Source organism: Coregonus lavaretus (genome assembly GCF_964263955.1).
Source record: "Coregonus lavaretus genome assembly, contig: HAP1_SCAFFOLD_321, whole genome shotgun sequence".
NCBI classification, from domain to species: domain Eukaryota; kingdom Metazoa; phylum Chordata; class Actinopteri; order Salmoniformes; family Salmonidae; genus Coregonus; species Coregonus lavaretus.
The window spans coordinates 59494-74070 of NW_028164856.1; the positions used below are offsets into that span (position 1 = coordinate 59494).

At 48.1% G+C, this 14577-nt stretch overlaps 1 protein-coding gene across 1 annotated transcript in view; it reads right to left on the minus strand.

The window, feature by feature from the left end:
• Positions 1–4125: 4125 nt before the first annotated feature.
• LOC311115054 (rho GTPase-activating protein 29-like) overlaps positions 4126–14577 on the minus strand; it is a gene marked incomplete at both ends in the record, with an annotated part of 69916 nt that continues 59464 nt past the window's right edge. Inside the window, 5 exons of the mRNA XM_084190267.1 lie at positions 4126–4633; positions 5732–6717; positions 6881–7036; positions 7195–7404; positions 7576–7746. Of these exons, the coding sequence (XP_084046393.1) occupies positions 4126–4633; positions 5732–6717; positions 6881–7036; positions 7195–7404; positions 7576–7746 (2031 nt within the window). The remainder of the gene's footprint in view (positions 4634–5731; positions 6718–6880; positions 7037–7194; positions 7405–7575; positions 7747–14577) is intronic.

The following is a 14577-nucleotide window of genomic DNA, read 5'->3' on the forward strand; positions in this document are numbered from 1 at the left end:
ATCTACCAATAGGTGCTCTTCTTTGCAAGGCATTGGAAAACCTCCCTGGTCTTTGTGGTCGAATCTGTATTTGAAATGCACTGCTCGACTGAGGGACCTTACAGATAATTGTATGTGTGGGGTACAGAGATGAGGTGGATGTTCAAAAATCATGTTAAACACCATTATTGCACACAGTGTGAGTGCATGCAACTTATTATGTGACTTGTTAAGTGAAAATGTTTGTCCTGAATTTATTTAGGCTTGCCATAACAAAAGTGGTTGAATACGTATCGACTCAAGACATTTCAGCTTTTCAGTTGTAATTAATTTGTGAAAATGTCAAAAAACATAAGTCCACTTTGACATTATGGGGTATTGGGTGTAGGCCAGTGACAAAAAAAATCTTAATTTAATTCATTTTAAATTCAAGCTGTAACAACAAAATGTGAAAAAGTCAAGGGTTGCGAATACTTTCTGAAGGCATTATATATGTTAATTAGGTAATTGGACATTTGCTAATAACAAAATAAATGTAAACACTCAAGTAAAGTTTGAACTATACTTTTAAATTGATGCAAGACGTTTTTGCAAGTATTTTTGTATAGTCACAAGAAGTTGAAAAATAATTCGCTGCAACAAAACGTGCAGTTTCAATGTAACGTATATAAAACGTAAACAGGTACGTACAAATAAGTGACATGAAGTATCAGACGCTAATCTGAACAGGATTATGGGTAAAAAAAAAAAATACTTAAACAATGCTTCCATCCATTCACTGTGGAATGTAATACAATGCAATAAAATGTTAAGCATTTGAAAAACATGTAAAAATATTGAACCTGAATTGCCTGAAAGTCCAACATGTGGATAGAATCAAATCACATTACATCCAGAACAGGAACAGATTAGAACATTTCATGCACTGTATAATTAATCGTACAAGTAAAAAAAATACAATGTTATTTAATTCCCAACAGAACAAATTCATTGTTTCTCTCTAACATGACAACAAGAACTGGCTCTGAACTGGCTCAGGCTCTGTCGCAGCCGGCCGCGACCGGGAGACTCATGGGCGGCGCACAATTGGCCCAGCGTCGTCCAGGGTAGGGGAGGGAATGGCCGGCAGGGATGTAGCTCAGTTGATAGAGCATGGCGTTTGCAACGCCAGGGTTGTGGGTTCGACACAAAAAAGAAATGTAATCACTAACTGTAAGTCGCTCTGGATAAGAGCGTCTGCTAAATGACTAAAATGTAAAAATGTAAATGTAACTGATAATATGATTTTGTTGAGAAAAGTAACTTCATTTAAGTTCCAGTTCCATTTTGGAACTCCACAAAATTCCAAGAATGTATACAGTTTGTGATGAGATGGCAGGTAGAATCTATTGATGAGATGGCAGTAATGGCAGGTAGAATCTATTGATGAGATAGCAGTAATGGCAGGTAGAATCTATTGATGAGATGGCAGTAATGGCAGGTAGAATCTATTGATGAGATGGCAGTAATGGCAGGTAGAATCTATTGATGAGATGGCAGTAATGGCAGGTAGAATCTATTGATGAGATGGCAGTAATGGCAGGTAGAATCTATTGATGAGATGGCAGTAATGGCAGGTAGAATCTATTGATGAGATAGCAGTAATGGCAGGTAGAATCTATTGATGAGATGGCAGTAATGGCAGGTAGAATCTATTGATGAGATAGCAGTAATGGCAGGTAGAATCTATTGATGAGATGGCAGTAATGGCAGGTAGAATCTATTGATGAGATGGCAGTAATGGCAGGTAGAATCTATTGATGAGATGGCAGTAATGGCAGGGAGAATCTATTGATGAGATAGCAGTAATGGCAGGTAGAATCTATTGATGAGATGGCAGTAATGGCAGGTAGAATCTATTGATGAGATGGCAGTAATGGCAGGTAGAATCTATTGATGAGATGGCAGTAATGGCAGGTAGAATCTATTGATGAGATGGCAGTAATGGCAGGTAGAATCTATTGATGAGATGGCAGTAATGGCAGGTAGAATCTATTGATGAGATGGCAGTAATGGCAGGTAGAATCTATTGATGAGATGGCAGTAATGGCAGGTAGAATCTATTGATGAGATGGCAGTAATGGCAGGTAGAATCTATTGATGAGATGGCAGTAATGGCAGGTAGAATCTATTGATGAGATGGCAGTAATGGCAGGTACAATCTATTGATGAGATGGCAGTAATGGCAGGTAGAATCTATTGATGAGATGGCAGTAATGGCAGGTAGAATCTATTGATGAGATGGCAGTAATGGCAGGTAGAATCTATTGATGAGATGGCAGTAATGGCAGGTAGAATCTATTGATGAGATGGCAGTAATGGCAGGTAGAATCTATTGATGAGATGGCAGTAATGGCAGGTAGAATCTATTGATGAGATGGCAGTAATGGCAGGTAGAATCTATTGATGAGATGGCAGTAATGGCAGGTAGAATCTATTGATGAGATGGCAGTAATGGCAGGTAGAATCTATTGATGAGATGGCAGTAATGGCAGGTAGAATCTATTGATGAGATGGCAGTAATGGCAGGTAGAATCTATTTGTAACTAAAACAAACGTGTAACAAAAGCAGCGTTGACCAGGACATCACACACTATTTACACAGAATTCAATGAATTGCAGATAGTGGGATTCTGTATAGCGCTTTGAGAAGTATATTTGATTAGGATGGACCAGCCTCTGCTAAGGCTTCTGTCTGTTCTGACTTCATCAGAATATATTAAACACATGTAGGTAACAATTTCACGGTCTCCCTTTCACACTCCTTCTCTGAAGTCAAAATAATAGTACTTTTTCCCCAATATATAATCTGGCACAGAGATACACACTGTAGAAATGATTTACAGACACACACACACATATATATATAAAAAGGTTCTGGGCTGTCAAAGGTAGAGTCAGCAATATGACATCATCCACAGTGGGGAGACTTCCTGCTTACAGACATCAACAGTAATTGAAGACTGCCCCTGTTGGGTTTTCCCAATATGCACCCATGCTCCCTAGAGCCTTGCAAAGGGAGGAAATAGACGCGCAGGCATTACTTTGCATCAACCAATGGTTGTGTTGCCACGTCATGGGACTGTTCAGTCGGGGCATCAGACGGCTACATCATATGATGTGGTTAGCTGATAGTTAAATGCCTATTCAGGCGTTGTGAGATCAGGCGGGGGCGTCTGCAACGTCGTCGGGGCAGGAATGTGACCATTGTCATGGCAGTCTTGGCCAATGTTGTTGTGGCCGTTGTTGTTTTCTGTAAGTGGGAAGTGTCCCCAGATGTGTGTGATGACATCACACCGCTGAGTCGACCTTTACGGTTTAGACAAAGTGGGCCTCTCTGAGTTCTAACTCCTGCAGGAGAGCGCTGGGTCCGGGCCAGGTTCTAACTCCTGCAGGAGAGCGCTGGGTCCGGGCCAGGTTCTAACTCCTGCAGGAGAGCGCTGGGTCCGGGCCAGGTTCTAACTCCTGCAGGAGTTACTGCTGGGTCCGGGCCAGGTTCTAACTCCTGCAGGAGAGCGCTGGGTCCGGGCCAGGTTCTAACTCCTGCAGGAGAGCGCTGGGTCCGGGCCAGGTTCTAACTCCTGCAGGAGAGCGCTGGGTCCGGGCCAGGTTCTAACTCCTGCAGGAGAGCGCTGGGTCCGGGCCAGGTTCTAACTCCTGCAGGAGAGCGCTGGGTCCGGGCCAGGTTCTAACTCCTGCAGGAGAGCGCTGGGTCCGGGCCAGGTTCTAACTCCTGCAGGAGAGCGCTGGGTCCGGGCCAGGTTCTAACTCCTGCAGGAGAGCGCTGGGTCCGGGCCAGGTTCTAACTCCTGCAGGAGAGCGCTGGGTCCGGGCCAGGTTCTAACTCCTGCAGGAGAGCGCTGGGTCCGGGCCAGGTTCTAACTCCTGCAGGAGAGCGCTGGGTCCGGGCCAGGTTCTAACTCCTGCAGGAGAGCGCTGGGTCCGGGCCAGGTTCTAACTCCTGCAGGAGAGCGCTGGGTCCGGGCCAGGTTCTAACTCCTGCAGGAGAGCGCTGGGTCCGGGCCAGGTTCTAACTCCTGCAGGAGAGCGCTGGGTCCGGGCCAGGTTCTAACTCCTGCAGGAGAGCGTTGGGTCCGGGCCAGGTTCTCAGTCTTTGGTGCAGCGTTTTGGCCTCAGTGGGGCTGAGGTCCTCTGGGCTGCTGGTGGGGAAAGGTCAGCGGAGGTCGCAACCTCAGGGTCAACACTAACAGAGCCGTCCACTGGGTCAACACTAACAGAGCCGTCCACTGGGTCAACACTAACAGAGCCGTCCACTGGGTCAACACTAACAGAGCCGTCCACTGAGTCCTGTGGAGAGTGTATGGGGAGGTTTGAGGTCTGAGGGGTGGCGGTGGTAACCATGGGGGAAGAGGAGAAGGTAATGGCGGTGGTAACCATGGGGGAAGAGGAGAAGGTAATGGCGGTGATAACCATGGGGGAAGAGGAGAAGGTAATGGCGGTGGTAACCATAGGGGAAGAGGAGAAGGTAATGGTGGAGGAATGGAAGGAAGAGAGGAGGAGAGGAGCAGTCACAGTAGTGGAAGTTGGGGAGGAGCTTTTAACAGTAGTGGAAGTTGGGGAGGAGCTTTTAACAGTAGTGGAAGTCGGGGAGGAGCTGTTAACAGTAGTGGAAGTTGGGGAGGAGCTGTTAACAGTAGTGGAAGTTGGGGAGGAGCTGTTAACAGTATTGGAAGTCGGGGAGGAGCTGTTAACAGTATTGGAAGTTGGGGAGGAGCTTTTAACAGTAGTGGACATTGGGGAGGAGCTGTTAACAGTATTGGAAGTTGGGGAGGAGCTGTTAACAGTAGTGGAAGTCGGGGAGGAGCTTTTAACAGTAGTGGAAGTTGGGGAGGAGCTTTTAACAGTAGTGGAAGTTGGGGAGGAGCTGTTAACAGTATTGGAAGTTGGGGAGGAGCTGTTAACAGTAGTGGAAGTCGGGGAGGAGCTTTTAACAGTAGTGGAAGTTGGGGAGGAGCTTTTAACAGTAGTGGAAGTCGGGGAGGAGCTTTTAACAGTAGTGGAAGTTGGGGAGGAGCTGTTAACAGTAGTGGAAGTTGGGGAGGAGCTTTTAACAGTAGTGGAAGTTGGGGAGGAGCTGTTAACAGTAGTGGAAGTCGGGGAGGAGCTTTTAACAGTAGTGGAAGTTGGGGAGGAGCTTTTAACAGTAGTGGAAGTTGGGGAGGAGCTGTTAACAGTATTGGAAGTTGGGGAGGAGCTGTTAACAGTAGTGGAAGTCGGGGAGGAGCTTTTAACAGTAGTGGAAGTTGGGGAGGAGCTTTTAACAGTAGTGGAAGTCGGGGAGGAGCTTTTAACAGTAGTGGAAGTTGGGGAGGAGCTGTTAACAGTAGTGGAAGTTGGGGAGGAGCTTTTAACAGTAGTGGAAGTTGGGGAGGAGCTGTTAACAGTAGTGGAAGTTGGGGAGGAGCTGTTAACAGTAGTGGAAGTTGGGGAGGAGCTTTTAACAGTAGTGGAAGTCGGGGAGGAGCTTTTAACAGTAGTGGAAGTCGGGGAGGAGGTTTTAACAGTAGTGGACATTGGGGAGGAGCTGTTAACAGTAGTGGAAGTCGGGGAGGAGGTTTTAACAGTAGTGGAAGTTGGGGAGGAGCTGTTAACAGTAGTGGAAGTCGGGGAGGAGGTTTTAACAGTAGTGGAAGTCGGGGAGGAGCTTTTAACAGTAGTGGAAGTCGGGGAGGAGGTTTTAACAGTAGTGGACGTTGGGGAGGAGCTGTTAACAGTAGTGGAAGTTGGGGAGGAGCTGTTAACAGTAGTGGAAGTTGGGGAGGAGCTTTTAACAGTAGTGGACGTTGGGGAGGAGCTGTTAACAGTAGTGGAAGTTGGGGAGGAGCTTTTAACAGTAGTGGAAGTTGGGGAGGAGCTGTTAACAGTAGTGGAAGTTGGGGAGGAGCTGTTAACAGTAGTGGAAGTTGGGGAGGAGCTGTTAACAGTACTGGAAGTTGGGGAGGAGCTGTTAACAGTAGTGGAAGTTGGGGAGGAGGTTTTAACAGTAGGAGAGGTTGGGGAGGAGCTTTTAACAGTAGGAGAAGTTGGGGAGGAGCTTTTAACAGTAGGAGAAGTTGGGGACATATTGGTTGGGCTAGCAGTCCCAGAGGTACTTGATGATGGCCACCCTCTCGTGCCTGAAGAACCAGGAGGCTTGTAGAAGGTTCCGGGTGGAGGCTGCAGAGTCCGTGGTTGTCTGAACGTTATGGGGGAGTTGGTAGAGGTTCTAGTCTCCCCACAATCTCCAGCAGCAGAGTTAGACCTACCCTTAGTCTCCGCTCTGTCTCCTCTGGACGTCTGGCCAGCCTTCGACACTGTGGAAGGGCTGTTGGGGAATATGGTGCTGACACTACTACTGGATGGGAGAGCAGAGCTGGTCGGCCCAGATACGGACGATTGTGTCGGTATCGTCGGCTGCTTCCCTGTTGGCTGTGTTCCGGGGCCCGTACCGGCCGGCGGTAAATTAGCCACGATCATGGCGGTGCGTGGCGTGACGTCATAGTGTTTGTACTTCCTGTCCCAGGTCCTATGCTGCATGGCCTGGGGGTCGATGAAGGGTGTGATATAATAGGTACTGACCCTTGACCCCCCACCAATCCGAGGCTTCTCCTTCTCCGGCTCGGCTAACTCCATGATGGTGTCAGCAGTGGGATCTAACATGGCGGCGTCGTTGGTGTTCTGACTGTTCCTCTCAACGACCTGAGAGATGAGATTGTACTTTATTAATCCCCATGAAGGGAAATACTGTAGGTTTATCACACTTACAGCCATTGTAAAAAAAAAGCAATACTACACAACATTAAAAACAAATCACAAGACAATTCCAGTATATTGTCCTAAAAAACTATTGATGGGTGTTGACCTGGGAGGGGTTGGGGAGGGGCAGGCGCTCCAAGGGCATGCTGATTGGTCGGGACACCATTCTAGAGCGCTGTTGGACCCGAGGGGCCATAGAGGAGAAGGAGGAGGTAGAGGAGGAGAGGTTGATGCTGGGACGTCCAAACACAAGTGTAGACCTCTGGACCAATGGGACAAAACAGACAGGAATCAGCTGTCGATGCTGACGCCTAAAACTCAGACACAATGATGTTGAAGCTGCAACGTTGATTAATCTGCACTGTCCCTGTCAAATACATCTCATAACTAACTGACTGACTCTCTCACTCAGAAACAAACCTTGGGAGCGCCAGCAGCAGCAGAGCCGACACCACTGAGTCTCTCCAGGGCTGTTAACTCTCTCCTGTCTGGTCCTGTCCTGTCCGGTCCTGTCCTGTCTGGTCCTGTCCTGTCTGGTCCTGTCCTGTCCGGTCCTGTCCTTCCTGTCGTCACCCCTCTCACCTCATCCAGGATATTAGAGGACAAGTGCCTCTTGTAGACTTTGGCGCTCTGCTTGGAAACAAACAAAATGGTTAGGAATGATGAAGAACCACAACAGTCAATTGATTCTTATCAAGGTGGGTCAAGCTCCTCAGACTCTAGTTCATCTCCTCGCCTCTGCAGTGGCTCTGACTTTCACAGAAATGATTGAACCATTCAAAGACACTTGGACCTCCTCACCTCCTTGATGTCAAGCAGGGAGGTGGAGTGGCGGCTGAGTCTCTGCTCCTCCTGAGGGGTGAGTCGGGGGGATGTATGGCCCGCCGTGGAGGTGGTGGTAGGTGAGGAGGAGGGGCTGGCCACGTCAAAGATCATCTGGAAGTGACGTACCAGCAACTCCACCATCAGTGCCTGGGAGGGGAGGAGGAAAGTGACAGGTGAATAAAGGGGCAAAAACTAAGTTGATCATTTTGATTTGTAAAGTCACAGGCAACACTGTTATGATAATAATATATTTAATTTATATAATGGTTTTCATTACAAGAAGAATCTTGCATTATTGATTGGTTAGGGTTAGGTTAGGTTAGGTCTCCAGGTACATACCTGGCAGGGTTAGGATTAGTCTCCAGGTACATACCTGGTGGGGTTAGGGTTAGTTTCCAGGTACATACAGTGAGGGAAATAAGTATTTGATCCCCTGCTGATTTTGTACGTTTGCCCACTGACAAAGAAATGATCAGTCTATAATTTTAATGGTAGGTTTATTTGAACAGTGAGAGACAGAATAACAAAAAAAATTCCAGAAAAACGCATGTCAAAAATGTTATAAATTGATTTGCATTGTAATGAGGGAAATAAGTATTTGAACAACTCTCAATCAGAAAGATTTCTGGGTCCCAGGAGTCTTTTATACAGGTAACGAGCTGAGATTAGGAGCACACTCTTAAAGGGAGTGCTCCTAATCTCAGTTTGTTACCTGTACAAAAGACACCTGTCCACAGAAGCAATCAATCAATCAGATTCCAAACTCTCCACCATGGCCAAGACCAAAGAGCTCTCCAAGGATGTCAGGGACAAGATTGTAGACCTACACAAGGCTGGAATGGGCTACAAGACCATCGCCAAGCAGCTTGGTGAGAAGGTGACAACAGTTGGTGCGATTATTCGCAAATGGAAGAAACACAAAAGAACTGTCAATCTCCCTCGGCTTGGGGTTCCATGCAAGATCTCACCTCGTGGAGTTGCAATGATCATGAGAACGGTGAGGAATCAGCCCAGAACTACACGGGAGGATCTTGTCAGTGATCTCAAGGCAGCTGGGACCATAGTCACCAAGAAAACAATTGGTAACACACTACGCCGTGAAGGACTGAAATTCTGCAGCGCCCGCAAGATCCCCCTGCTCAAGAAAGCACATATACAGGCCCGTCTGAAGTTTGCCAATGAACATCTGAATGATTCAGAGGAGAACTGGGTGAAAGTGTTGTGGTCAGATGAGACCAAAATCGACCAAAATCGAGCTCTTTGGCATCAACTCAACTCGCCATGTTTGGAGGAGGAGGAATGCTGCCTATGACCCAAAGAACACCATCCCCACCATCAAACATGGAGGTGGAAACATTATGCTTTGGGGGTGTTTTTCTGCTAAGGGGACAGGACAACTTCACCGCATCAAAGGGACGATGGACGGCGCCGTGTACCGTCAAATCTTGGGTGAGAACCTCCTTCCCTCAGCCAGGGCATTGAAAATGGGTCGTTGATGGTATTCCAGCATGACAATGACCCAAAACACACGGCCAAGGCAACAAAGGAGTGGCTCAAGAAGAAGCACATTAAGGTCCTGGAGTGGCCTAGCCAGTCTCCAGACCTTAATCCCATAGAAAATCTGTGGAGGGAGCTGAAGGTTTGAGTTGCCAAACGTCAGGCTCGAAACCTTAATGACTTGGAGAAGATCTGCAAAGAGGAGTGGGACAAAATCCCTCCTGAGATGTGTGCAAACCTGGTGGCCAACTACAAGAAACGTCTGACCTCTGTGATTGCCAACAAGGGTTTTGCCACCAAGTACTAAGTCATGTTTTGCAGAGGGGTCAAATACTTATTTCACTCACTACAATGCAAATCAATTTATAACATTTTTGACATGCGTTTTTCTGGATTTTTTTGTTGTTATTCTGTCTCTCACTGTTCAAATAAACCTACCATCAAAATTATAGACTGATCATGTCTTTGTCAGTGGGCAAACGTACAAAATCAGCAGGGAATCAAATACTTTTTTCCCTCACTGTATCTGTCAGGGTTAGGGGTAGTCTCCAGGTACAGATGAAGTCGGAAGTTTAAATACACCTTAAACAAATACATTTAAAAACTCAGTTTTTCACAATTCCTGACATATAATCCTTGTAAAAATTCCCTGTCTTAGGTCAGTTAGGATCAACACTTTATTTTAAGAATGTGAAATGTCAGAATAATAGTAGAGAGAATGATTTATTTCAGCTTTTATTTCTTTCATCACATTCCCAGTGGGTCAGAAGATGACATACACTCAATTAGTATTTGGTAGCATTGCCTTTCAATTGTTTAACTTGGGTCAAACGTTATGGGTAGCCTTCCACAAGCTTCCCACAATAAGTTGGGTGAATTTTGGCCCATTCCTCCTGACAGAGCTGGTGTAACTGAGTCAGGTTTGCAGGCCTCCTTGCTCGCACACGCTTTTTCAGTTCTGCCCACACATTTTCTATAGGATTGAGATTAGGGCTTTGTGATGGCCACTCCAAAACCTTGACTTTGTTGTCCTTAAGCCATTTTGCCACAACTTTGAAAGTATACTTGGGGTCATTGTCCATTTGGAAGACCCATTTGCGACAAAGCTTTAACTTCCTGACTGATGTCTTGAGATGTTGCTTCAATATATCCACATCATTTTCCTTCCTCATGATGTAAAGTCGCTCTGGATAAGAGCGTCTGCTAAATGACTAAAAATGTAAATGTAAATGTAATGCCATCTATTTTGTGAAGTGTACCAGTCCCTCCTGCAGCAAAGCACCACCACAGCATGATGCTGCCACCCCCGTGCTTCACGGATGGGATGGTGTTCTTCGGCTTGCAAGCTACCCCCTTTCTCCTCCAAACATAAAGATGGTCATTATGGCCAAACAGTTCTATTTTTGTTTCATCAGACCAGAGGAGATTTCTCCAAAAAGTACTATCTTCCTTGGCCTCTTCCTTGCTGAGTGGCCTTTCAGGTTATGTCGATATAGGACTCGTTTTACTGTGGATATAGATACTTTTGTACCTGTTTCCTCCAGCATCTTCACAAGGTCCTTTGCTGTTGTTCTGGGATTGATTTGCACTTTTCGCACCAAAGTACGTTAATCTCTAGGAGACAGAACGCGTCTCCTTCCTGAGCGGTATGACGGCTGCGTGGTCCCATGATGTTTATACTTGCGTACTATTGTTTGTACAGATGAACGTGGTACCTTCAGGCATTTGGAAGTTGCTCCCAAGGATGAACCAGACTTGTGGAGGTCTACAATTGTTTTTCTGAGGTCTTGGCTGATTTCTTTTGATTTTCCCATGATGTCAAGCAAAGAGGCACTGAGTTTGAAGGTAGTCCTTGAAATACATCCACAGGTACACCTCCAATTGACTGTCACGAGCGTCGTAGTAGTGAGTAGACCAAGGCGCAGCGTGTGAAACAAACATGACTTTATTTAATTAAAGTATCAAACAAAACACGACTCGTGAAGTCCACGGTTAACAATACCGACACGGAACAAAAACCCACAACACCCAAGGGAAAACATACAGTTTAAATATGGCTCCCAATCAGAGACAAACCACAACAGCTGACACTCGTTGCCTCTGATTGGGAGCCACTCTGGCCAACATAGACATAGAACAACTTAGAATACCCAACATAGAAAATGAACACATAGAATGAACACACCCTGGCTCAACATATAGAGTCCCAGAGCCAGGGTGTGACAGTACCCCCCCCCTAAAGGCGCGGACTGCGACCGCGCCTCAACTAACGCAAAACAGGGGAGGGCTGGGCGGGCATACCTCCTCGGCGGCGGCTCCGGCTCCGGGCTTGCCCACCACCCTCCAACAAACCCCCCATAGCGCCCCTGGTCCGGTCTGGCCCCGCTGGCTGGAGCTGGACTGGACGTAGCAGGAGCGGTAGACTTCAGCTCCTTAGTGGAGCAGTAGAGCGGTACCTGAATTGGCACCGATGACTTAGGCACGGGTTGTGCCGGACTGACGACTCGCACCCCTGGCTTGGTGCGAGTGGCAGGAACGGGCCGGGCCGGGCTGGCGACGCGCACCGTAGACTTGGTGCGAGTGGCAGGAACAGGCCGGACCGGGCTGGCGACGCGCACCGTAGACTTGGTGCGTGGAGCAGGGACAGGCCGGACAGGGCTGGCGACGCACACCGCAGGCTTGGTGCGTGGAGCAGGGACAGGCCGGGCAGGGCTGGCGACGCACACCGTAGGCTTGGTGCGTGGAGCAGGAACAGGCCGGGCTGGGCTGGCGACGCACACCGTAGGTTTGGTGCGTGGAGCAGGGACAGGCCGGGCTGTCGACGCACACCGTAGGCTTGGTGCGTGGAGCAGGGACAGGCCGGGCAGGGCTGGCGACGCACACCGTAGGCTTGGTGCGTGGAGCAGGAACAGGCCGGGCAGGGCTGGCGACGCACACCGTAGGCTTGGTGCGTGGAGCAGGGACAGGCCGGACAGGGCTGGCGACGCACACCGTAGGCTTGGTGCGTGGAGCAGGAACAGGCCGGGCTGGGCTGTCGACGCACACAGTAGGCTTGGTGCGTGGAGCAGGAACAGGCCGGGCAGGGCTGGCGACGCACACCGTAGGTTTGGTGCGTGGAGCAGGGACAGGCCGGGCCGGGCTGTCGACGCACACCGTAGGCTTGGTGCGTGGAGCAGGGACAGGCCGGGCAGGGCTGGCGACGCACACCGTAGGCTTGGTGCGTGGAGCAGGAACAGGCCGGGCTGGGCTGTCGACGCACACCGTAGTCTTGGTGCGTGGAGCAGGGACAGGCCGGACAGGGCTGGCGACGCACACCGTAGGCTTGGTGCGTGGAGCAGGGACAGGCCGGACTGGGCTGGCGACGCACACCGTAGGCTTGGTGCGTGGAGCAGGAACAGGCCGGACCGTACTGGGAACACACACCACTGGCCTTAAACGGGGATCAGGAACGGGCCGGACCGGACTGGCAATACACCTCAGTACCTCTCGCCGTGCCTCTACAACTTCCTTCCCTCCTCTCGCCAATGGCTCCCGTAACCCGGTGGCCTTCTCTCCTCGTCTCCCATTTCGCCCTGTGGCAGCCTCCTGCTGCCCAGTCGCCCATGCCGTGTGCCCCCCCCTAAAAAATTCTTGGGGGTGCCTCTCGTCCTTCCGACGATGGCACTGCTGACGCCGCTGCTCCTCTCCTGCCTGGGTCTCCCCCTTCATAGCCCTCCGGTACCGGACGGCCTCCTCCTCGGTAATCTGCCCCCAACCGAGGAGGACATCCACCAGCGTCACCTCCTGCGTGTGTTCCTGGACACGCTGCTTGGTCGTTGTATGGTGGGTTTTTCTGTCACGATCGTCGTAGTAGTGAGTAGACCAAGGCGCAGCGTGTGAAACAAACATGACTTTATTTAATTAAAGTATCAAACAAAACACGACTCGTGAAGTCCACGGTTAACAATACCGACACGGAACAAAAACCCACAACACCCAAGGGAAAACATACAGTTTAAATATGGCTCCCAATCAGAGACAACCCACAACAGCTGACACTCGTTGCCTCTGATTGGGAGCCACTCTGGCCAACATAGACATAGAACAACTTAGAATACCCAACATAGAAAATGAACACATAGAATGAACACACCCTGGCTCAACATATAGAGTCCCAGAGCCAGGGTGTGACATTGACTCAAATTATGACATCATTTTCTGGAATTTTCCAAGTTGTTTAAAGGCACAGTCAACTTAGTGTATGTAAACGTCTGACCCACTGGAATTGTGATACAGTGAATTATAAGTGAAATAATCTGGCTGTAAACAATTGTTGGAAGAATTACTTGTGTCATGCACATAGTAGATGTCCTAACCGACTTGCCAAAACTATAGTTTGTTAACAAGAAATTTGTGGAGTGGTTGAAAAACTAGTTTTAATGACTCCAAAATAAGGGTATGTAAACTTCCGACATCAACTGTACATACCTGGTAGGGTTAGGGTTAGTCTCCAGGTACATACACTGCATTAGGAAAGTATTCAGACCCCTTCACTTTTTCCACATTTTGTTACGTTACAGCCTTATTCTAAAATGGATTAAATAAAACATTTTCCTCATCAATCTACACACAATACCCCATTTTTAGAAATGTTTGCAAACGTATTAAAAATAAAAAAGTATTCAGACCCTTTGCTATGAGACTCGAAATTGAGCTCAGGTGCATCCTGTTTCCATTGATCATCCTTGAGATGTTTCTACAACTTGATTGGAGTCCATCTGTGGTAAATTCAATTGATTGGACATGATTTGGAAAGGCACACACCTGTCTATATAAGGTCTCACAGTTGGCAGTGCATGTCAGAGCAAAAACCAAGCCATGAGGTCAAAGGAATTGTCCATAGAGCTCCGAGACAGGATTGTGTCGAGGAACAGATCTGGGGAAGGGTACCAAAAATGTTCTGCAGCATTGAAGGTCCCCAAGAACACAGTAGCCTCCATAATTCTTAAATGGAATAAGTTTGGAACCACCAAGACTCTTCCTAGAGCTTGCCGCCCGGCCAAACTGAGCAATCGGGAGAGATGGGCCTTGGTCAGGAAGGTGACCAAGAACCCGATGGTCACTCTGACAGAGCTCTAGAGTTCCTCTGTGGAGATGGGAGAACCTTCCAGAAGGACAACCATCTCTGCAGCACTCCACCAATCAGGCCTTTATGGTAGAGTGGCCAGACGGAAGCCACTCCTCAGTAAAAGGCACATGACAGCCCGCTTGGAGTTTGCCAAAAGGCACCTAAAGGACTCTCAGACCATGAGAAACAAGATTCTCTGGTCTGATGAAACCAAGATTGAACTCTTTGGCCTGAATGCAAAGCGTCACATTACATTTACATTTTACATTTTAGTCATTTAGCAGACGCTCTTATCCAGAGTGACTTACAGTTAGTGAATACATATTATTAAAAAAATATATATAATTATACTGGCCCCCCGTGGGAATCGAACC